A 25952-nucleotide genomic window follows, 5' to 3' on the forward strand; every position below is an offset into this window, starting at 1 on the left:
TGACAAGTTAAAAAAAAAAAAGTACCTTGGCTTACTTTTGCAACGTGTACACAGAAACATTTGTGAGACACATATATTATGAATCAGGGATTAGGCTACCAAATATTTTGAAAAGGATTTGCACCTCACTGAATTCTGTTTATTCACATTCAACACAAAGTCACAACGTCATCAAAATTGAAAGTTGTAAAATTTGTTTGAGTTTTTTGGATTGTTGTAATTAGTGGAGATTTTAGCTTAAGACAGTATACAAACCCACTGTAGAACAAATGTAATGACACACTGTACAATATTGTTGCAGCGAAGTAGAAACCTTAATCATACAATTATTAAATTCAATTAAAATCCTTCCACTTCTCGATTTTGAGGACAGTTAACCGAGTTTCAGAGTTTGTTTTAAAATAAATGTTTGCATTGTGTACATAAAAGTACCAACTGTTAACTGCACGCATTTAAATACAATGCTAATTTGTACATTTCATCTGTTCCTCACTTTCTGCAGATACATTAATGGCGTGAGCGTTCTCAGTGATCCAGTTATGGCTTTGTGGTGGTGCACAAAAATATTCAGCAGGTCGGCTGCAGGGTGCTTTCCCCTTCTCCTCTCATCACAACTATGGCTAATGGTAAACTACATAAACTGTGTTATCAGCAAGGTTCAACTTGCTTCATGTTTAATTCATAATTGTGTCTCCTTTTAAGTTGCCAAGCTCTATTCACTCTTGTTCTACTAAAGCATTTAACATTCTCTATATCTGGGCTGTCATGTCCCCCCTATTGCAGATCTCCCTTGCACATGCTGAACCCCCCTGTCCGCGGAGTTGTAGCTGCCCAAGTGTTAAAGATGTTCACTGTACCTTCAGACATCTCACAGCTGTACCAAAAACCTTTCCTAAGAACACAGAGAGGCTCAACCTGGGGTAAGTCTTGGTCACATTTTAAAACTGCACTTCTGGAAAATCTAAATAGTGCTACTCAAGTTGGGGATGACTCTAACAAGCTCAGGAAATACTTTGGAATTTGTAGTGGGTTATGTCAAAGAAACAGCCTATTACTGATACAGTTACTGAATGCAGACTTCTTTTTGGGTCTATTTAGTATTTTAAATGTTATATAATACACATATGACTGTCAAACAAAGTAGTAATCAAAAAGATAGCCAACCCACAACTCACTGTGCATTTAATATAACTTCTGTTTGAAAGCCAGAAGCTAAAGTTTTAGCACTAGCATGTGGTTCCAAACTTACGCTGAAGTGGAGAAAGCTCCTAATCACTTCCATGTGGGTCTTTGCATAGTGGATGAATGTTTCAGCACAGTGGTCTCACACAGTAGATAAATAACGCAGTCACTTTGTTATGACAGCTTTGTCTCAATATAAGCTGTTAACAGTGTATTTGTTTTCATCGTTTTGACAGGCTGCCACATTGTTTGCAGAAGTAATTTACACAGGAGGCTCATTAGAGGGGAACGTCCTTTGCGACAATTCATGAGTTAATTTGCTTTTTTTCCCCTTTTGTGTAATAGAGCTTTATTAGAAGTAGAAGCACTCACCAAAGTTGACGTTTGTGAGTGCCGCACATGTTTTTGGGTGGCCTTTTTTTAACAGCATTTTCTGCAGTGTCTCCGACAAGAGCGACAGCAAATCATCATAAAGCACATAAATACAAAAGGTAACGAGCTCTCTCCAGGTAACAGTGGGTTAACTCCAACATAAAAATAATCACAGTGAAAAAGACCCCAAGTCAACAAAAACAATGAGCCTAAATTCCTGAACAAAATCAAGTAATAAAAAAACTGTTGAGTGCCATGTTTTTGTTGGTTCTGTGAGTTGGTAATCTGCTCTCCAGTTCGTGGAGAGTAACATCGCTCATAACTTTATGGTCAGGTCAGAAAGAGAACAATCTCCCTCTCGAAGGTATCCATCCAGGCACAGCCAAACGGTTATATGGGGTGCAAAAGACTTCGCTTTAGCTAGGGGGGAAAAAAAACTTCCTGAGGGTCATGATGACAGGTGGGCACCAGTGATAAACTGACCTCCTTGGGTAGAGAATACGATACTTGAATTGGAACAGTTCCGGACACAGCTACTTCCCCGTGAAACAACTTGTCCCAAGGACCAGTTAATATGGGGGTTATGTAACTTCAGCCAAGGGTGTCCTAAAACAAGATTTATGGCGTTGAAAATAATTTAAAACTCAGAAAGTGAGTTCAGAAAGGAAAATGTGAGGGTTTGAGTGTGGTCTGTTACTCTGCCCCACTCTACTCTTTGCTGCTGAAGGTGCACCCAGGCTGAAATGAATCATGTACTAGTGAATGACTCTCACGACAAGGCGTTTCACTATAAAGACGATGGTAATTGTATGTTCTTCATTTGTGCTGCATGTGTGTTTACGCGGTGCAAAGTACAATCCTACATGAATCAAGAAAACACATCAGCAGTCCAGACATTTGGAGGGGGACCAGACCTTCAGGGAACTGACATAATGGACTTTCAAACCACCAGACCACCCACTTACTTAGTTCAAATACATGACTTTGGTATACATTCATATGGGGCATATTCTGTGGGTTTTATTTACATTTTTGGCCTGTTTTGTTTAGTTTTAGTATCGTTTGACTTTGTTATGGAAATGCAACACCAATAAATAAATGTAGCTCTCAATATTAATCTTTCCAATGAAAAATGCCGAGGATCATATGGAGAGCAACCATAATAACAACATATGTCCAATATAAGGACAAGTTAGTTTATATATGTTTTGATCAGAAAACTGAGTTCAGTTTGTATTTTCATTTCTATGTATTCATTTTGGAGAAATTAGGAAATAAGAGACGACTTGAAAAAACCCTACTTTTAATGAGGAATATGGCCGCAACCCCCCTTCCGCTCTCGCCATGCTTTGGCGAGTCATTAAATCAGAAATCAGAAAGGGACTGATTACAAAGTCTCTATTGGAAATCATCGTACATTCGTTGCATCCAAATAGGTGATCAATTGGCACCAAATTTCATGAGGCCATCCCTACCTATGACCACTTCAACATTTTAGTACTGATGTCATTTTTACACGCAAACCTATTATATAAGTGCCAGTGTTAACGTCAATCAAGCGTCCCTTTAATAGTCATTTTGTCAGAATTTAAATGTAGTTTTGGTGCAGTAAATACTTGATTTAGAAGAGTAATTAATCATTCTATATACCCACCTCTATGGGTTATTTTCCTCAATGTGATTGATGTTGTGAAAGGTGACAAACCTCTGTCTCATCACAGCATATCTCCGTGAGCGCGAGAGAGCCAGGAGCAAATTGTAGACAACCGTTATGAAAATCCGCTGTCAGACTTGGTTGCGAAGCATCCATACCGTATGTTTTTCAGTGGCCAAATTTTGATCGAATGCAAAAGATTTCAGTGCGTATAAAGCAAACAGAAACGGAAGTATAGGGTGACCAGTGACTCAGACTTCATATACAGTTAAACAGTAGTTGCAAATACTTAGCTTGCAATAAATGCATCAAGTCTGTGACTCATTGACCAATTTTTTGTGTTATTATTTATGATACTTTTTGTTTCCCATCCTTCGCCTCTTTAGCAGGTAAAGTGAATCCTCTTGAGGGTTTAGGTCTAGAAATGGACATATTTCTTGACCCCGATGAATCCCTTTGTGCTTTGGATCATGTATTGCTGCAATGCAATTTAGGTTGCATCTTACTTTAAACTGGTTGATGTAAAATTTCTGCAGAGTTCTAATTTCATTTTGTTGTTAAAGTCAACTATTGCTATTTGGTAGGGACCAAAAGTAGCAACCATTTGAGAATAGTAGGCAGCTCCAAAAATGTTAATAATTGCATCTATTAATGGTTAAAACCCTAAAGCTAACCCAACTTCTGATCTTTAAACACCCAACTATTTAATGGCCGTACTAAGAAATTCTAATTGATTTTTTTCCCCCGTTGGATTTCCTGATCATGAGGGACACAAATAACCCCCAAAAAATGTAAGTGGGAAGAAAATAAAAAGCTAAAATGTATTTAAAAAAAAACAAAAAAAAACGGTGCCAGTGGTCAAACTGTGCTAAAAATTTGTTACGGGTAAAAAATATGCTGAGTCATGTGGAATCTTTTTTTTTTTTTTTTTTGGTAACACTTTATTTGAATGCAGGTTCCTAAGGATTCATTCATGTCATGACAGGTGTCAGGTCATGATTATGACAGTCTTATGAACCCGCATTCAAATAAAGTGTTACCTGTTCTTTTTGTTTTTTAGCAATTCCAAAACTAATTTTCACATCCGGCGGCACAGTGGATAACTGGCGAGCACGATGGCCTCACAGTTCAGAGGTGTAGGGCTTGGTTCGGGCTCAGGCCTTCCTGTGTAGAGTTTGCAAGTTCTCCCCGTGCCTGCGGTTTCCTCCCACATTCCAAAAACATGCATGGTAGATTAATTGAACACTCCAAATTGTCCCTAGGTATGATTGTGAGTGTGAATTTTTGGGCGGTGTACACTGCTTACTGACTGAAGACCTGCCACTTTCGGGGTTGGGTCTCCTTGATTAAACTTTCTTTCTTCTCCTCCTGGACTTTTGAGGGGAGATGCTGAAGATGAGCTTGTGCCAGTAATGTCATCATCATCAGCTTTTCTCGGCAGCTCCAGTTGGTTTTAGGGTTTCTTTCCACTCCTCCCAGTTTTGAGAAGAGGTGCAGGAGATGAGTATGTCTCATCCAGAGAAAGGGTTCTGCTTGGGCTGGCCATTCAATCCAGGTCAATAACCGCTTCGTCTCTGTCCGTCGGCGACACCCTCTCTCTCTGAATTACCTGGTAAAACTAGAACAAGAGCGGGGCCTTTTCTTCCTTCTGTCGAAAATCATTGTGTCCATGTAGACTCACTGAACACTGAACAACCTTTCTTGAAGTAATGTCCTAAGAAATGGCACTTATTTATTTCTAGAGAAGAGAGAGATTGAACGGTGGGACGAACATGTCAACAACTCGATAATTCATCCACAAGAAAAGAAAGTTGTTGATATTCAACAAGGTCCATCAAATTATCAACAGAAATGAGTGAAGTTCAGTGTCTAATTTACCAACTCCATTCTTTGGATACACAAGACAATAAGGCTCACTCCAAGGCTGGAATTTGAATGGTTGGACAATAATGTCGATGATTTGAGTCATTAGAGTCACTGAAACACAGGATAGGAATACTAAAGATACTTTGAGTCTGCAAATTGACCTACTGGCTGAGTTCACCATGCAGAGAAATTTTACAAAGGCAGACAACATAGTGCATCCTATTGCTACGCCCTAACCCCTAATATAGCCATAGTATCTTTTTAGCACAGCTTGTTTTTGTAAAATTATTAATAATAATAATATTGCTTCCCTTTATTTTTATTTCTACAACGAGTTACATGATTTTGTCCGGAATAATTTCTGAATCAGAATATGAACAACAACAAAAAATGTAACAAACTTTGAAAAACTACCCAGAATTATGTTATAAGTGAGGGGTGGTTTTAGAAAAAGGCGCATCTTGCGGAAAGCCCTTTTTAAGGTGCATAATCCGCCCCCCCAAAAAGTGTTCTTTTTGTGCACAACATATGTACCCCAAGTATAAGAGAAGGCTTAATGAGTGGAAGTTCACTTGGAAGTGAATGTCTGAAATTGTAATCATTCTAAAGTGAGTGTCCCAAACTGATATGGTGGTCATTAAAGGGTTAAATATTTCAAACCCATCTTTAAGCATTAAGATGTGAGTGTAATGACGTATCCCTTCCCTCTCTGAACCTAAAAATAACACAACTTTTATTTTTTTATGTGAAGCTCATACTCAAGTTAATCTGATCAAGAAAAGACATGATTCACCATATGTGAAGCAAGCCAAGCCAAATAAAGATAGACAGAAATATAAAGGCAAGAATTTGAGCAGTAGACTGATGTACATTGACGATTTGGTGGTGGCGAGGTATTGGGCTAAGCTCATGTAGCCCACATCTCCCCAGTGCAATGAGGTGCTCACCCCTTCCTGCCCCCAAGCCAAGCGAGCCCCCAGGATACATAAGCCAAGACGCTACAGAGAAACTAGGGCACAGGAAGTGGCAGAAGCTCCCCTCAACACTTTGGCTAATCCCTCATAACTCCACCCCAGAGGGTCTTTCTTTGCAGCTCTCAAAATGTTTTTATGGGTAACTGCCATTGTTTTCCTTGGACTATGTTGTTCGACATCTGTTACTTAGCAACAATAACTGAGCAAAATACGAACACTGACGTGCTTAAGTTTTCAGAATAGCAAAAAAAAGCCTCATTCATAAAAATAAATAGATAAAAAGTTGAATATGTGAACTGGCTCTTTCATTGATCCAACAATGGGTCTCCTAGGCTGAGCTAAACTGTACTTACTGTATTAGAGTCAAAACTGAATCCTGCAAAGCCTGGCTGTAGAAATTCCCTCTCTGTTTTTTGGGGATGAATAACCTATGTGACTCAGGCATCTGCTTTTCTTAGCTGTATTTGGCTCGTGTATGAGTCTTGGAAAGATATACTAATTGTAATGTGCTGTAAGCTGGGGAATACATGGCTGCTTTTTCAATAGCTCTTTGTATTTTAATTGCTTGTGTGATTATGTGCCAAAGCTCTATTCACACATGCTCCTGCTGCTGTACAGTATGTTACAGTCGTTAACACGAAACAGAACAATCCCAAAATCCTGACGACAATATGACTGGATTTCTCCCACGGCATATTTGTATTGACGAACATCTAGAGCAGCGCAGCAAGTGGGTCACATGTGGCCCACACTCAGAATGTCTCTCTATTAATTTTTTAAAATAAACATTAATTATTAAAAACAAGTTTTGCGTTGGGCGGCACGGTGACCGACTGGTTAGCACGATTACCTCACAATGCAGAGGTCGTGGGTTTGATTCCGGCTACGGCCTTCCTGTGAGGAGTTTGCATGTTCTCCCCGTGCCTGAGAGCGGATGGTTGTTCGTCTTTGTGTGCCCTGCAATTGGCTGGCAACCAGTTCAGGTGTCCCCCTTATACTGCCCAAAGACAGCTGGGATAGGCTCCAGCGCCCCCGCGACCCTCAGGAGGAGAAGCGGATCTGATAATGGATGGATGGAAGTTTTGTGGCATGCGTTTTTGTTTGGACCAATTTTTGTGGTCGACGCAACAGAGTTGCTCGACTTTTTTTCCCAGCCCTATTCTCAATTTCAAATTCCTAAATGTACTGTACATAGGATGGAGCATTTCATAATGCTATCTAATCAAATTAGCATTATGTTCAAATTTTATTTGGTAATTTACAGTACTGTGATGAGTTGCTCTTGTCACTTCCAGTTCAGTATCTTGTAATCCCAGGAGGGCTGATCATCCTTTTAGGTATATGTTATGATGAAATAATAATAAATGAACCTAAACTACCATGGAACCACCTACAGACATTTAACATTTACATTTTTGTTTTTTCTCTCTTGCTCACAGATATAATAGCTTGACTGAGGTGGAGGCATCAGGATTCAGGTCGCTTCGGCAACTGGAAATGCTCTTGATGCATGGTAACGACATAAGCACCGTCCACCCAGGGGCATTTTACAGCTTGCGGTCACTACAGGTACTGTGTATGTGAGTGTGCTACACCATTACTTTGTCATGTTGAAGCAGAAACTAACACTAACACTGAAGAGGAACTGCATTCAAAATATTCTAATATTACAGTGAAATACTTACACTAACCAAAACACTGAACTATGAATGAAGTCACACTTTTGAGGCTCAATGGTGAGATTATTATTCTCAAACTAGTCAAGCTAAGTGAGAATGTGCCAGGGCGTTAATTCTTTTACATGCAAAATTAAGGTTTTTGAAATTATGGTTGCAGTTGTAAAAAATATGTCTGTATTGTACAACCTTTGACTAAAAATTGGACACACAAAAAAAAGTGATCCCCCTTATTACTTTATATTCACACAGCATCTTTTCTAAATTTAGAGGACCCTAAAACCTTCTCAGTGTCTTAATGAACTTTATCAGCTGTTAATAATAATTATACAAAGAGAAAGAACAGAAGTGACTTTACATAAACTTACTAAAAAAAAGGTTTCAACAAAGGATAATATATTATAGATGGGCGGTGGAGATCAACAATAACACAACACTGTCCATCAACACTATAACTATGTGCCATATACACTTGACCTATTTTTGGGTTTGGGTTACAGGTAGCTATGCGGGGATTATCCTGCAGTCATCCTGTCTGAATGTAAATAAAACTGAATTTGGATTGCTTTGACAGAACCAAAACTGGAATTTTGTGAACTTTGTTCGATGAAGCACTTCTGCAATAAAATTCATTTTGTCTTTTTTCAGATATTGAAACTGAGTTATAACAAGCTAACAACAGTGAAACCTGGATTGTTCGAGGGTTTACTGGGTCTGGTTCGCCTGCATCTGGACCACAATCTCATCAGCTTTATCGAGCCATATTCTTTTTCGGGTTTGACTTCCCTCAAATTGCTACAACTGGAGGGGAATCTTCTCAAAGAGATCCATCCTCATACCTTCATTACAGTGTCACTACTGGGGAACTTTTGGACCTCTGGACTCAAGTAAGTCAACAAAAACATACTTTTGCCTGAGAGTTTTTTTGTTTTTGAAAGATAAAGATAAAGATGTCCTTTATTAGTCCCACAATGGGGAAATTTGAGTTAGGATTGATGAAAATCAAATAAAGAGATAGAGTGGTATTAAGTAATACGATAGTTGGTGTTAGACTCCATATTTTCCTCAAGTCATCAATTATTTTTTTTTTACACGCAAAAATTGGGAACGACAAGCAAAGCCGAAAATCGTTTACCAGGCTTGTTTTTGCACTACCGGTCCCAGTTTTCAGTCTGGCCATTTTATGGATATTGACTGTTCATTGCACTTTCAATTTTTTTTGTTTATTTATGTATTTATTTGTTTATTTTGTCTTAGGCACTTGCATCTTTCAGATAATATGTTGGAACAGCTCCCTGCGACTGTACTGAAGACAGCTCCCAGATTGGAAATTCTCTCTCTCCATGGTAATCCCTGGACCTGTGATTGTCAACTTCACTGGCTGGTACAATGGAGCTCTACACATGAAGGTATCATATAAAGAATTAGATATTCATAACTCTCATTGCCCAATTTGCAACTTAATTATGACAAACCTGACTCCACAATATTTCAACATAAGAAAATGCACATTGTGTATAAGGCAGTGCTTCTCAAATAGTGGGGCGGGCCCCCCCCGGGGGGGCGCAGTTCGATGCTGAGGGGGGTGCGTGTGAACCTGGGGAACATGCTTTTTTTCCGTTGTACTGCAATAAAGTTTACTTGCACATGCACTCCAGTAGTTGGCAGTGGCGCCCTCCTTGCCCATTGTGTGCAGCGACTATTAACTCTACGGTGTAGGTTTGTTTTTCAATGAAAACGCCATTATTAATAGTTGCAGCGGAGAGTGGGTGGTGGTGGTGGGGGGGGGGGGTGTTGGGGGGGCACAAATTATTTTGTGTCATAACAGAAAGTAATTGAGAAGCGTCGGTATAAGGTCATACAAATTACTTTTGATGAGCTTGTTTGCATTTGTATTGTCTCTTTAAACACTCGGCATGGTGTAGTGTAATTCTCTTGATAAACATATCACCTCTCAGGAATCTATTATCAACAAAAATTAAACTGAGTTGTGTTACAGAAAACAACCTACGTTAGTTAGTTCATACTTTACCTTCTTTCCAAAATAAAACGTAATCATTAGTCAGAATTGTTGTTGTAATATATTCAACTGGCATGGTAGATTTCTCGAGATAAACATGCAGACTTGTAAAATGCTTTATTTTCCACTGGTTGATTTGATTTTTTTTTCATCAAACCCGTCCAAGCATTAACCTAAAAGAAAACAAACAGAATTCTGTGTGAATAGAATGGGTGACACAAAGATGTCACTGATGGTGTAGACGCACACTCGCCTAACTTCAGAGTAGGCAGTGTTCAGTTCCCACTCAGTTATGGTGTGAACGTGTTCTAGAAGTGTGAATGGCTGTCTGTCTTTATGTGGCCTGGCCTGTGTTTGACTGGCTACTACCACATACTGTGTAGACTGCCAATTGCCTAAAATCAGTGACTCCAGCCCCCAATGACCCAGAGCAGGATAAACGGTTACAGAAAATGGATGGATGGGTATTTGAAATAACTGGACAAAAGCACAAATGACTCAATTCAGATTCCCAAAATTGTAACCCCAAGACAAATAACGTGTTCTTTAAAAATACACAAAAACTTACAAAAGTAAAAAAGTGTTCACAAGATTTATAGCTTTATAGACTTTTAGGTTTTACAATTATTTAGTCTTCTCTAGATTTAGCATTTACAGATTCGTCTTGGCATTTGCCTTGCCTTCCCGCTGCTATGTTCAACAGCCAGAAATTTGTCAAGTTAGAATTTGTAGCTTTATATTTTCTGGAGTAAGAAAAAAATCTTTGCTGCAGAATGGAAAGCTGGAAAGTCAAAGATGAGCACTTGACCAATTTGATCTGAAAACATTTTGCAACCCCCTGTGGAGTCAGACTGATGGTTTAAGGTTCGATCACGAGCCCTTGTGAGCATGTCTTAGTGTCCTTTAGCAAGATAATAAACACCAGTTGCTCCTGATGTTGCGTTATCAATAGTGTTTATGTGTGCTGAAAACCTTGAACGGAGAAAAACGCTTCGCAAGAGAAATCCAAAATGCTGACCAAGGGATGCAATTGAAATTATGCTGACACTGCATTATGCATCTGTTCTCAATTAATGCTATTTACACTTGTCAAAAATAAAGGTTTACACGTAAAAATGTCAGACTTGCTTGATCGCATGATGGGGCTGATCATCTAAAAGTAGTTTTGTTTTTTGGTTTCTCAACATTTGTGAACTGAAACAGATAAGATGTGCATTATATACATATACAGATGTGGGGGAAAAAGGTACATTTGTTTTAACCTAAATCCCAATGAAAACATAAATAGCTAATGAGAGTTAATTTTAAGAGCTGATTGAGGCATTTTTCAAAGGTTTTCCTGATGATGAGAAAAATTATTTCCTAATTTCTTCCATAAATAGCTACTGCACAAAACGGTGCTTTTAGGCAGTCCATGTTTTTTTGTGTGTGTGTCAGTCACTTGATACACTTTTAGTGGCACCAGACATGAATATGAGCAAGACATTGAAGCAAATATAGTGGTCCCACTCCGCTGCTATGTATACATTTTTGCACCCACCTGACAAACAACAAATATGTGGTTAGGCATGCTAGTCTTTCAATGACCCCTTTCTTCCTCTCATCCAATTTTACGTTTACAATAGTAGATGCTTTAAGTTGATTCATCTCTCCTCTTCTGGTTTCCAGGCGTAATAAAGTGTAAAAAGGATCGTGAAACAAGCACAACAGAGGTTTGTCCTCAGTGTTTCTCTCCTCAACCCCTGAACGGGACCACATTACTTGGATTAAGTGAAGAACAGCTGACCTGTGAAAGACCAGCGCTTCGCTCTTCCCTCAAACTGTGGGATAACCCTGTGTGGGCTGACTCTGACACAGAGCCCGACCTCCCATATACCCGGGACTTTGAAAAGCCCTTAGGCCACCTAAGCTTTGTTCTCTCAGATAGCCATGGAAATAAAGCTCATGTGGACTGTGAAATGCGACACCCCGGGGACAGCACTCATATAAATTGGAAAGTGAATCCAGGGTCAGTTCCAGAGATTTCTGTCAACGTATCATTAGCAACCAACCTTGAGTGTGAGATTGATCGGGAAAAGTTACAAAATCTTTGGCAACTGGTCGCATATTACTATGAAAGCCCTGCTATCTTGGAAAGAGGTCAAGAAAGAGCTAACACCAGCAGAACTACTTATCAATATGCCCAAGTTGCAAATGAAAATTCCCCTTATTTCACAGACCTAAAAGGTTATTTGGTGGCAGAGCCAGCATGGCTGCTTCAACACAGAGTCACTTTAAAGCTTAATAGACAACAAACAACAACCAAGAAACTGGTAATGGATTTTACAACCGTAATCACCAAAATAATCACCAGCCGCAGATGGAAGCAGGATGACAATGACCATTCTTTCTCTTGGGCAATGATTCAGCGTGGGACTGCATGGCGCGTCAATACTGCTCTTGAGGGGTCAAAGGTTCACTTAAAATGCAGTGTTGTCACTTCAGACCAGGAGGTTAAAGTGGAGTGGATGCTTCCAGACTTGTCCATTGTGGAGGGTGTGACTGAAAAACTCAAAATTGATGACACAGGGGATCTTGTGATCATGAATACATCACAATCTGACTCCGGTCTATATCACTGTATGATCAGAACAAAAGCAGGTGTGGATTTGATGTCTTTGAGGCTTACTGTTAAAGAAAGATCACCGAGCCCCACCGCTTTTAATGGCCAGAAGATTATTGTTGGAAAGGGAGGTTCAATCGCCCTCCCATGTGAGGTGACATCAGCACAACCCAGTCAAACCATATGGTACATGCCCACAAACAAAGTACTTCTTCCCACACAAAAGACAAGAAAGGCAGCAGTAATGGAAAATGGTACTTTGGTGGTGAGGAAGTTGATGGAAGAAGATTCAGGAGAATACAGTTGTTTGGCCTCAAATCTGTATGGAGTCGACATGCTGTCTCACAAGGTGGAGGTGACAGGGGAAAAGGTCTCTTATAACTCTGAAGTACATACAGAAACAGAGCAGCAGATCTTAAATGCTGACATGGAAGAGGGTTCAGCAGGAGAGTACCAAGAAACTATTCGCCCTTTTGCGACACAGGTTCCTACCGTAGGAAACCAGGCCAGGAATCCTGGCAAAATCCCAAAGAAAGATTTTAAACGAAAATCAACCATTGTGGTGAAGACATTAGACCCAAATTATTGGGCACAGGTTTTGGCTAAAGCCAATGCTAAATTACCTATTGCACGGGCCTCAGAGTTGGCATTACCATATTCTACCACTGTGACTGTCCCGGCCAGTTTGTCCAACCCAACAACAACAATTTCTTCCTACACAACTGCCAACAATGACCCTTTAATAACTCTTTCTGATTATAGGATGGCATCAACAGCAAAAGCAATACAACCCAAAACTATACTGAATCCATTGGTCGGAATTACAGAGTCATGCCTTAACCAGGTTAGAGGGATTACAGAGGAAAACAATGGAGTAACTTCAATTGTCAGAACCCAAGTTGAGAAAACAGAAAAGCGGCAATTTGGTTTAGGCAACAGGAAATTTGTTCCTGGTCGCTCAAACCGAAGAAGGCCACCTTTTAGATGGAGAAAACCGCCAATGAGAAAAATTCATCCAGCCCTCAAATCTACCCTTGCTCCACCAACAGCCACAATTATTACCTCCATTGATACCGCTAGTTGGACAACACCTGAAGAAACTATTGTCACTGCTTACCATCCGACAGAGAAAGTTGGAGGTCATGAGCATAGTGGAAGCATGGACAAAAGAAAAGAATCAGAGGCTGAAAGTCATCATACAGTTCAGGATCTTGAAAGTAGCCATACAGGTTTTCAATCCGTTAAAGACAAAGGAGCTAATTTAGAGATTTCATTAGGAACACATATTTTACCTAATCCAAAACCAACTATTCCTCCAAAGGTAGAAGTCAATTCTCTTAACACTGAATTAACCTTTGTGGAAACAGAGAAAGAGAGTTTAAACAAAAAAATATCAGCCAGGAAGAAGGTGGATATTACAAAAGGAAAAGGTGAGACAGAGAAAAGGTTAATAAAAATTATTAGAGGACAAGGAACCCAAACAATGAACACAGATCTTGAGATGATGAGCAAATCACCTAAAAGTGAGTTGGTCACACAGAGTTACAACATGAGGCATAACATACTTTCAACAACCCAAACACCAAAACCAAACACTCAACCTTCACTGGAACAAAATACACAAACGCGAGCAAAAGACTCTTCTTCCAAAGAGATTGTCAAAACCTCAGATTTAAGCAGAGAAAATACAAAGGAGGACATCATTCACAACAAAAATAAGGAGGTGGATGAAGCAGGAACAAAGCCTGTGAAACCTTATGTTCCCAATGTTCCCATTCACCCGTGGCTACACCCGCACAACCAAGGAAGAGAGCAACCAAACTCTGCTCAGGTGCCACAAATAAATCAAGACAGAAATCTAGAGAAGCTCGGAGATGTCAGTAGGGCACCATTGCCTCCCCGCATTCCCCCAACTTCTTACTGGCCTTCAAACCATCATCACTATCCTATCTATCGTCCTCGGCAGAGGCAACAGTCATTTCCTCCTCCCAAGCAAGGTAGGTAATACGTCAGTAATACCAACTTAACTGCCTCAGGCATGTTGTGTTGGATGAGGTGGTATATGTTTTGGCCACAAATTTGTTTTCTCTTCCAGGTGCTGTGCCACACATTGTTCCCACACATCAAACCTGGATTTTGTCCCATGGAAGGGCTCAAAGTCCAGTTGTGACCAACAGACCAGAGATCACAGCGAAAACAGTGAAACTCACAACCAACCTTATCGAGCCAACCATGATTAATTCTTCTTATCAAAATAATGTTTTTGATGTCAGGACTCAAGTCAGAGATCAACTGTTATTGTCCAAGCTGAGGAACAGATATAGACAGGTACATCTATGGTTCTGAGTGGGCGTAAAAAATAAATATTATATTATGTTAGTCCCATGCTTGCAATAATTAGCATATATAATAACATCACATGTCTTATCATCATCCCCAAAGAACCAGAAATAGTCATGAAGAGTCGGCCATTGAAACAAAAACACATTTCATGAGCTTTTTTCAGTTTCATGTTAATGATAAGGGCTTGGCGGAGGTTTTCCAATAAGCGCCACTCTAATTTTCATGATGATTTTAGCCTTGCTGCAACAATAAATACAATGGCACACTTTTTCACAGTCCTTGTGTTTGACTGAAATATAATCGCTAGTGGTAATCATGATGAAGCATGAATTTCTTGTCGAAATGGATTTGTACTAATTGTCCATATACATTTTTCCAGGCATATATTGATCGTCTATCTCAGCTAGGGAAGATAGTGACACCCAAACCTCGCATAAACTACAACAATCCTCAAAACCCCATTCAACCCAGTCCCATACCTCTTACCAGATCTTCCCTTCTAAGACCACCAGTACCAACAGCCCCCTCTGCCCAACAACCTACAAACCTTGCCAAACCGACAGGATCCTCCTTCTCTGGTTTTAATGTGACCTTACACATTCTCCATCCTACCACCCCAGGTTTACAGCATGGGGATCAGGGGCATGTTCAAGGTATGCATCTAAAGTTTCTCACATATATACATAGATTGAAATATAAATTAAGTATTTTAATTTGAAGTGATGCTTCCTAGGAACTGGTGCTGGTGGATCCAAATCTCATATTACTTCAGTGAACAAAGCCAGTGTGTCAGTCCTGGCAGAGGGTGATGTTGTTCTACATTGTAAAGCAACAGGGAATCCCGAACCAAGTATCTCATGGACAAAAGTATCCACAGGTAAAATGTTAAAATGATAAATCAAAGAGTCTGACTTCATAATTGGAGGTTATTTGCTATATTTGAATGTTGACATATGCAATTGGATGCAACATTTTGTGCAACTTTATATGAATATGAACATTGGACTCTTCTAGATGTGGTTGACTCATTCATGTCCTTACTTTTTTTCTTTTCCCTCCATAGGTGCCACCATTCCTGCCAACACCAAGCATGGTTCCCGGTTTGAAGTCTTCAAAAATGGAACTTTTGTCATTAAAAGAGTCCAGCTACAGGACAGAGGCCAGTATCTCTGTACTGCACAAAATAGGTTTGGATCAGATCGCATGGTTATTACCTTAGCAGTTCAGACTGAGGCCCCCAAGATCCAACCTCCCAGGTCTACAGAGATAGCAAACTATTTAGGGAAAAGTGTGGCACTTGACTGTCTTGCTTCTGGGAAACCCCCAGCTCAAATTTCCTGGATTCTACCGGATGGAACATTTGTTCGGGAAATTGGGACCATTCATACGACACTCTCTAAAATATCACTACTTGAGAATGGGACACTACAAATGCAGTCAACCAATTTCTCCAGTAAAGGAGACTATAAATGCATTGCAAGTAATGCAGCCGGTGCAGATATGGTCACTTATCATCTTCATGTTGCAGCTTTGCCTCCAAGCATCAGTGAAGCTGCAAGTGACACCGTGATCATTCCGACAGGTATTGTACACAAAAAAAAAAAAACATTTCCAGAAATTCATACCCGTTGAGTAAAAATACGCTTAATGAAATTTCTCAACTAATTACCTCTACCCAGGGAGGCAAGTATATGTCCATTGCTCCATGAAGGGACAACCTTTGCCCACTTTGAAGTGGACACTGCCATCAGGGATCCATGTTAAGCCATCACAGTTTCTGGGACACAGGCTCTTTGTGTTTCCTAATGGAACCCTGTACTTCATGAATGTCTCACCAGCTGATGCAGGGAGGTAGGATATGTATTTCTATTGGTAGACATATTTCTGTATATTTCAATGCACAAAGTATGCACTTATAAAGACATCGGTTGAGTGCGGGCACAGTATTCTGAGTGAGTAATACATTAAATAGATAAGGAGTAAAGTTAGAAGCATATTCTGTTGAGTTTGTCTGAACATTTGTGAAATTGTGGATTATTTCAATTAAACAGTGGTCAATTTAAGACAATTATATAACTACCATGGAGTTTATTGTTTGATTTGGTGCAGTATAGAACCTTCTAAACCCATGCTTGTTATTTTTGTACAGTAAAGCATGGGGTTAAGAAACACTCCAAGTCGTCAAGATAGTCTTGAACTTTTTAAAATACAAATTCAGGTTTTCATTGTTCTCCACACAGGTACGAGTGCTTAGCCACAAACACAGTGGGCATTGCGAAAAGAACTGTCCGTCTTGAAGTGCGGGCAGATTCCTCCGTGCATATCCGTCATCCTCCACTTCCTTTCCCTCCCACTCATCATCATGCAGTGCCATCTCGCCAGCATTCAGTCTCAGCTATGTATGGTTCTGCTGTCTATTTACACTGTCCAGAGTCAATTGGTTCCCCAAGGGGTACCATCTGGCAGCTGCCCTCAAAAACCATCATGGAGCATCACCACAGGTTACAGAAATGCTCTATGAGAAACTTGATAAATCAATACAAGAGTGTTGAGTTTATAAAAAAAAGTTTTGTTGCTATTAGACTTGAGTAATCTTTGATAATGTCTCCCTTCCACCTGCCTCCAGTCCAGAGAGACCAATTAAAGTTTTCCAAAATGGGACTCTGAGGATACTTCAGCTAACAGAGCTGGATGGTGGAAATTATCTGTGCTTCTTTCAGCGACCGAATGGAGAGGACATGGAGGTCTTTCGGGTATGATTAGGACAGACAAAGATTATAAGCAGATCAATTTAAAGTAGTTTATATTTATTGATAAGCACCTGCATTTTTCTATATCTTCCCTGAACAATCACTCATTCAGCAGCCACAATAGACAATGTGAAGAAAAATGTAGATCTCACTCTTTCATTCATTACATATTTCTGTATTAGGTGGATGTCTTAATGACCCCGCCTAGAATTGAACATGCGAGAACAACACAACCGAGAGTCAATTTTGGAGAAAAGGTCCAGGTATTGAATGACACTCAGTACTGTGGTTGAGTATCATGAAGTGAGAATAACAAATAAATATAAAACATTGTGTTTTCCTAGGTTGACTGTGTTGCAACGGGCCTCCCAGATCCAGAAGTCTCCTGGAGTTTACCAGATGGAACGCTAATCAACAATGCCCTACAGTCTGATGACAGTGGCTATCCCAACAACCGCTATGTCATTTTTGGCAATGGAACATTACTTCTTCAGCAGATGGACAAAAAAGATGAGGGTGACTACACTTGTTTTGCCAAGAATAAACTGGGAAAAGATGAGAGAAAAGTTAGTGTCAAGGTTGGCCCGAACGCCCCAAGAATTAGTTTCAAATTTCAATCCCTGGTCATAGTGAAATATGGAGATTTAGCTCATTTGAGTTGTCAAGCTACTGGTGAACCTGAACCACAAATCTTTTGGATTTCACCGCGAAATGATGTGATTCCAATGTCATCCGACAAATTTCAGATAATGGACAATGGCATGTTAGTGGTTAAAAAGGTAACATTAGCTGATGAAGGGAAGTATGTCTGTGTGGCACGAAATTCTGCTGGTGATGACATAAAAAACGTGATTCTCGAGGTTGAATCTAGGGAACCCTTTATCAATGGCAACAAAGGGAAGACTGCCAAAATGGTTGTAGGCATTTCTTATCAAACTGTATTATTAGATTGCAAGGTTGAAGGGAAACCTGAACCAAGGGTTTGGTGGGTTACACCATACGGCCAATCACTACAACTCTCCTACCTTAGTGGCCGCTTTCAAGTACATCAAAATGGGAGTTTGGAAGTGAGAGGAGTGAGAAAAACAGATGAAGGGAGATACACGTGTCTGGCTAAAAACCATCTAGGTGAAGCATCCCTTTTAGTTGAGTTGGATGTGGCTCCAATAGCGGAAAAACCAAGTTTTGCCGTTCCTAATATTGAACTCCTATCAATAAAAAATAACGGTGGGGAATTGCATCTGCAGTGCACTGCCCGTGGAAAACCAAACCCAGAGTATGTATGGTTGTTACCGAATGGGACAATGCTGATGCCTGGTGTTAGACTGCAACGCTTTACCCACCATCATAGTAACGGGACTTTGCGGATCTCTCAGCTGGAAGCAAGTGATAAGGGAGTTTACAGGTGTCTAGCAAAGAATGTGGCAGGTCAAGCAGAGAAGCGTTACGCACTGGAAGCAGGAAGGAAGCCGCTGATCAGAGGGTCAACAGGTACGGTCTATTTTTCACTTTTTATACATTATCTTAGGGCCATATTTTCTGGCAGTACGGCTGTATTTTCATTTTGCAGGCGGAATAAAGATCACCTATGGCCAAACTCTCAACTTACATTGTACTGCGGATGGCTGGCCGCAGGCATCGATCACGTGGACCCTACCGAATGGCTTCACTTTGGATAAACCTCAGTCGATTGGTCGAGTTACATTTCTTGCCAATGGGACCCTCCAGATGAGACAGATTGCTACTTTCGACAAAGGGACATACATCTGCAAAGCCACCAACTCATTTGGCACATCATCATTGTCATACCCTATCACAGTAATGGTTCATCCACCACGGATCACCAGTATGCTGCCCTCAATCACCAGAGTGAACCGGGGATCACCTGTTAAGTTAAATTGTGTTGCCACAGGTGTACCCAAGCCGGAAATCTCCTGGACTTTACCTGGCCGTACTACGCTGGTTCCACATAACCGCTACATAGTTCAAGGCGGGATCCATATGACAGAGGAGGGAAGCCTGGTCATACAGAATCCAGTGCTCATGAACTCTGGTATCTACAAATGCAATGCTAAAAATGCTCTTGGAACAGATTTTAAATCTACATACCTGCAAGTGATCTGAGGGACATGTTGACACATATCCTATTCCGGGACCATGAGGTTAAGAAACACTCCCAGGAGTCAAAGCTGGATAAGGATTTGTCCATACTGAAGTTACTGTACTATAGTACAATAAGGATGTCCTAGAGACAAGCCACTGTACCTGGAGGCAGTTTAATTCTTGATATTTTGTCTTCAAGTCATTATGGCTTTGTACACTTAAAAATGCATTTTGACTGACAAGGAAACGTTACCTAGATTTGCATCAAGTTTCTTTTGAATAAAGCTATAGTTTTATGTGAGGGCTGCATTGTAAGAATGGACATCTACTAAATAGGGATTCATTTAATGTCCAACTTTGTAACAGAATTGGGGGGGGGATTCTGGGCAGATTTGCAAATGAAGGAATATAAAAAACTGATATATCAGTCTCTAATTAGTCTTCCACATTTCTGTGGATATATTTTGGCCTACTCTCCTTAATTCAGCAATCTTGGCGGCTTTTTAAGAATGACCTTGCTACAGTAGGTCATGCCCAGTGGCCTCGCCAGACCCCTTTTACCAGGGCAGGTGCCCCAGAATTAATGAGTTGTGCCACAGACCAGCCATTGGCAGCCAGAGTGGGAAGGGAAAAAAACCTGCACAGTTAATACATCGCACCCACCCACGGTGTTTCCCTACATTCATTACTTAGCGACATTTTCATGACTGACATTCCCAAGAAAATGTTGATATTCTCCTTGGAGAGAGTGAAATATTTTGCACAGCAGCAAATACTAACAGTATTTACTATGGGGCCAAGTAAGCTAGTCTATGCATGTGTGTTTAAATTCCCAGTCTATATTTTAATGAGCAATGACTCATATTTGTGTTTGTTTCTATCAATTGGTCAGTTGAAAAGCTACTTGCTGGTATATGCAGGATAAAAGATTGGCTGGGCCATTCTAATTTTGGAGAATCAATTATTCCCTTGATGGGATACTACCTCAAATGGTTAAAAAAAAGTATTTCTGCATCCATAGCCTATCCTCAAAACAGAATAACTATTTTTTTTCTTTGTCCTATTTTCTTATTAAGGCAAAATTACTCTTGTGAAATGGTAATGGGAAAAAATCAACCCAGTCGCTGCTCATGACTTATACACAGAAATGGAAATTCTTAAAAGAGTAAATATCAAAGTTGTTTTTCAACGCCAACTCAAATTAAGTTGAAGTTGGGACATTGTGTAAAATGTCAATAAATACTGAATATAATTATTTTCAATTTATTTTCAATGTTACGTTTGAACAATCCGGATTGCCCTTTTCCACTATGGCCCAGTGGCCATGACGTCCATGATTTCCAAAAACAGTTTAAAATGTGCACTCATCAGACCACAGCACACTTCATCTCAGATGAGTTTGAGCCCAGAGAAGCTGGCTGCATTTGTGGGTGTTGTTGATATATGATTTGCATGGTAGAGTTTTAACTTGCATTTGTAGATATAAGTCCGCATTCCACTTATCGGCGGAGGTTTGCGAACAATTTACGTGCTTCAACCAATGCACACTTTTCACACCCTCACACCATGCATGATAATGCAGGCGCGCACGTCTACACATTATACAAAGCGCTTTGTTACAGCTGCAGCTGTTGTGAAAGTGCTATTCAAATATAGATGTATTGTATTGTATGACATGTCTCCATTCCTTCAATTCTACCCCAGTTTAATCTACAAACAAGACACGGCACCATTCCCACGTATAGTTTCAGCGCGGGAATGAAGGTGCACTCTCAGTTTCTTCCAAAGTTTACTTTGAAGCATACATTGACACTCACACTCTTCTCTGACGTGAGGCTACAGGCGACATGCAGACCGATCCATTTAGGAAGTCCGAACAAGTGTTTCATTTACAAACCGCTTAAATGAGGCTCTTTCACTTGTTTCAGAGGTCAGGTGACTAGAATTGTTTGTGTTTTATTAAATGACATGTTTATCATTATTTATGAGTGGACAATATGGGACTATTTTTAGGACAGGCCTGCGGCCACTCATGTGGTCCTTGGGGACTACCTGGTGCCCACGGGCATCATGTTGGTGACCCCTGATGTGACTTGCTATGAGCTCTGGTTTTGGACAGGTGTGATACTGGTTTGGCCACCATGTGATCTGATGTTGCTCACTGTGGTCCATTGAATGCTCATGGAGTTTTTGTGAATTCTCAAAAGCATGGAAAATTAGATGGAACATTGTTTGTGAATATTTCCGTATGTAGTTGTTGAATTATGAACAATTTTGAAGATGTTAAAAATGTCCTTGCGGCAAGAAAAAATGTTGCGACTATTAAAACTGTCTGTGACCTTGAACCAACTGATTCAACATTCACTCCAATCGCAAACATTTGCTGCTCAGTGGGATACGGGCTGTATAGCGATGAACCTTGTGAACTACGGTACTATTTCTGAAGTGTTCCTGAGCACACATGGCAATATAATTTACATGATGATGCCGTTTTTCAATTCAGTGCGGCCGAAGGGATCAGAGTTCACAAGTTTTTCAATTTATGTTTTTGACTTTGCTGCTTACATGCAGTGATTTTCTCCAGGTTCTTTGAATCGTTTGATGATTTTATGACTCATAGATAAATCCTTAAATGCTATAGTTTTATATGTTGAGAAACATTGTTCTTAAACAGTTGGACTATTTCGGATGTGGGCATCATCAGTCCAGTGTGTCGGTCAATGAGCTTCGGTCATTATTTCAGGCCAGCCCCATCCGTCCAAGTGACAGGGACAGCTTAATGGCATTTGACATGCATCCAAATACATCGATAAAAATAATGATAATAAGGTGTGGCATAGCTTTAAGTCCCACAGACTTCAATGACATGTGTCCCATATTGTTTTTATTTCACCAAATGTGTGTGTGTCTCTGTTGTTTTAACTTTTTTTCTTCATTTGCCTGGGTGCCTGTGGAAATTACATTCCCGAGGCCGATTGGCTGTTCTGATGAGGGACCGACTTGGGTTGAGAAGTCTGGGACTCTCTCTTGAAGTCCCAGACTTCTGTTGGCAAGAAAATACTGACGGAAAATGGGATGGACTGAGTGGCCTTCAGTCAGTCTGACAGAATGACCACCTCTCGACTATTTTCTCGCATAGTTGTTCACAACATCGTGAACCTCGGCCCATCCTTGTTTGTAAACAATCCGACCCTTTCGGTGATGCCCCTTTTATTCCCATAATGTCACTCCTATTTCCAATCAATCTGTTCTCCTGTGGAATGTCCCTAACAGGTGTTTTAGAACATTCCTTAACTTTTGGGTTTTTTTGGAATGCGTTGCAGGAATCAAATTCAAAATGAGAGAATAAAACAAAAAAAAAACAAAGACACAACAACAATGTTCATCAATCTGAAGGTCTAAACATACAATATATTGTCTTTGTAGAGTATTCAATTGAATACAGGTTGAGAAGGTTGTATTGAGTTTTTACTTACACTTTACACAATGCCCTGAAGTTATTAAAATTGTTTTTTTATATGTTTACCTATATTACTTTGTTCCAATGATGTCTCAATGATGTAGACTGCAACATCTCTTGAATTATATTATATGTGTTTGAGGGTGCATTATTTCTGCACAGAAGAGAAGAACTGAATAAGAGCAGTTCTCTGATTCGCAGGCAGATGGATTTCTGTTAGAATTAAAGATGGCCATGCCCTCGCTATTATTTTGGATATTGTATGAATTTACTTTTTTGCAAAACACCAATTCAGTCGTATTTACAGTTTTACCGCTACTTGCTAGTGAATGATAAACATCTGCTGATGTTCATCAGCAATCAATCAGTTGGTGTTAAAACGAGTTCTACAGTAGTCCTATCCTCTCCTTTAGCACCACTTAGAGGTTAACGTTTGTGGTTCAACCAACACATTGTTTTCTTGTTTATTCAATTAAGCCCACATATTTGCTTGTTAAATAATTTGACTAACAATGACTTTGTGTTAATTAGTATGCTCTAACAGTAAAAAGTTCAATTAAATGTTAATTAAAAATTAACAGTGATACCTGCGTCAATTACCTTTTAGAATGTTAATATCTATCATACATCATATATATGATTTCAAATGGTACTTGGCTGATGTTTTAGAGACAAATTTACTTTCAACAATCTATACATTTATTATTATTGTATTTTGAATTATCTTAGATTCCGGATCCGGCCTTCCTATGGGGAGTTTACATGTTCTCCCCGTGCCTGTGTGGGTTTTCTCATGCTCTTACATGCTTAGTAGGTTGATTGGACACTCTGAATTGCCCCTAGGTGTGTTTGTGAGCACAGATGGTTGTTCGTCTTTGTATGCCCTACAATTGGTTGCCCGAAGACAGCTGGGATAGGCACCAGCACGCCCGTGATCCTTGTGAGGAGAAGCGGCTCAGATAATGGATGGATGGATGAATATCTTAGTTGTCTTGATTTCACGGTAAATCAGTAAAAACAACTTCTCACTCATTGTCTCCAGGATTATCAGCCATTTACCACTTTTTTCCCCATTTTATTACATTTTTTTATCACTAACAATTCAAGAGTTGAATAAATCAAAGCAATGTGCTGTACCCAGATGTGTATTCAATTTCAGTTAGTTTTCACCAGAATATGAATGTGTCCCTCTGTCTTACTTGCAGACAAATAAGTCTTTGATCAAGGAAGAAGGGATCTTTGTGAGACAAAAATGTTAGGATTGTTCTTCACAGATTGTGTGTGTGTGTGTGTGTGTTTGCTGGGCATGTGTGTTACAAGGAGATTATGTTTGTCGCTTTCAGAAAGAAAGAGTCTGTGCAAAAGAGATTGTGTCTGTCTGAGGGATTGTTCACAAGTCGTGCATGTGCGTATGTGTGTAACACAGACAGCGCCATCGCAACAAAAAAGAGGGACACTATTTGGCAGTGTGTGTTTGGTATTAAATCCAAGTGTGTGTCAGAATGGATTCAAAGCGGCTTGAATGTCTGCCAATACTTCGAAAAGACCTACATTTTTGTAAATGCTGAGTGACACAGATTTGCTGTCTTAAAACAGTTTGTGTTCAAATTCCATGCTACATTCTTGGCATTTTTTAAAAATATGTAAAGATAAGCATTACATGGAGGATTTAATCGGAAATCAGATAAATGGCTGGAGGTCAACATTAAATCAGCAACATGATACTGAAACTCAAGATTGAAAGCAATGGACATAGGCAATTACCATTCCCATTTGATGCAGACACGGTTGTAAGATTGAATGTACTTGCAGGTTCTCCATTTCTGGTTGGATTTTTGAGGTGCAGACTGATTATTTATTTTGTGTCACCCTACTCAGTATATCTGAAAGAGAATCAAACGTTAATACACCCTTTGACCATGTACAGTCCGGTTTTAATAAACTGTATTTTTTATAGTGGTGTTCTGAATTAGAAATTCCTTTATCTTAATCAGGTCTGGAATGTGACAACACAGCAATCCTGTGCATTAAGGCCGTGTTGCTTCATGGAATGTGATGATACGCAGCTAATCAGATCACATGACTAGTGTGAGAACTCTTTGCACATTCACACTCTTTTATTGACTACTTGGCCAAATAGAAAAAAAAAACAATCAATAATTTTATTGCATAGTGCATATTACATGTTTGATTCGTATAAATTCACGCAACAGACCGCGCTCCGGGGCAATTGTAGCTGACTGGACAATTGATATAGAGTGCCATGCTCAATTTAAGTCATTATTATTGTAACACTCGATTCCCTGGGGGTGGTGAGTGCTAGTCCGACATCGGGGTTCGTGGGAGAAAGAACAGCACACGGAGAGGGAATAGCTCCACATACGACTTTATTCATTCGTCGGCTCACTCCATAACATCGAGCCTCCCTCTCGCTCGTTCCTCTTTACACTCCATATCCCTCCGCCAATATAACAAAACAATAGTTCCGCTAAATAAGAAATAAAATAGATCTATACAAATATAGACATTCTCGTGAAAATAAATCTTACATTATGCACTTTTCGAGGTTTATATGTTTCAATGTCACAGAACTGTTTTGGTTTTGGTTTGACATTTGGTGACTGCATGAAAGGGAATAACAATTACAAAAAGCAATCAACGTGATAGTGTCAATAATGCGCAGAAATGAAAATGCTTGGTGGGTGATTATCTTTGTAAATGTACAAATCACATTTACGCATTTAGGCCACAGCTCCCCCAGACTGCATGACGTCGTTCGTGCAGGTGTTCCAGATCAAGTGACAATTGAACACATGATAGTCCAGTTTAAATGATGATGATTGTGAAAGCGTATTAAAAATGGTGTGTCCCTAAAGTCCTCTTTGTGAGCGTGTGTTTTTAAATGTTTCCCCCTTCCTCACAGGGAATCTCGCTGCTCAAGTCTCCTCCT

The 25952-nt window shown here is 39.9% G+C and overlaps 1 protein-coding gene across 2 annotated transcripts; it reads left to right on the forward strand.

Annotated features, from left to right (window-relative positions):
- Positions 1 to 524: 524 nt before the first annotated feature.
- LOC148337957 (matrix-remodeling-associated protein 5) lies at positions 525 to 19689 on the forward strand. Of its 2 annotated transcripts, none has more exons than XM_088294268.1 (16): positions 525 to 626; positions 784 to 920; positions 7488 to 7617; positions 8373 to 8611; positions 8982 to 9133; positions 11413 to 14343; positions 14442 to 14674; positions 15069 to 15342; positions 15423 to 15566; positions 15753 to 16271; positions 16369 to 16540; positions 16930 to 17190; positions 17316 to 17442; positions 17622 to 17702; positions 17784 to 18930; positions 19010 to 19689. In XM_088294268.1, exons 1-16 carry the CDS (start codon positions 540 to 542, stop codon positions 19561 to 19563), a joined length of 7188 nt encoding a protein of 2395 aa, XP_088150394.1. In that variant the 5' UTR covers positions 525 to 539; the 3' UTR covers positions 19564 to 19689. The 2 variants fall into 2 exon arrangements, with proteins under 2 accessions (XP_088150394.1, XP_088150395.1); XM_088294269.1 differs by having other exon boundaries at positions 540 to 626; positions 15069 to 15373; positions 15412 to 15566.
- Positions 19690 to 25952: the final 6263 nt, after the last annotated feature.

Source organism: Idiotropiscis lumnitzeri, chromosome 4 (genome assembly GCF_059441095.1).
Source record: "Idiotropiscis lumnitzeri isolate Australia: NSW breed Sydney's pygmy pipehorse chromosome 4, RoL_Ilum_1.0, whole genome shotgun sequence".
Taxonomy (NCBI): domain Eukaryota; kingdom Metazoa; phylum Chordata; class Actinopteri; order Syngnathiformes; family Syngnathidae; genus Idiotropiscis; species Idiotropiscis lumnitzeri.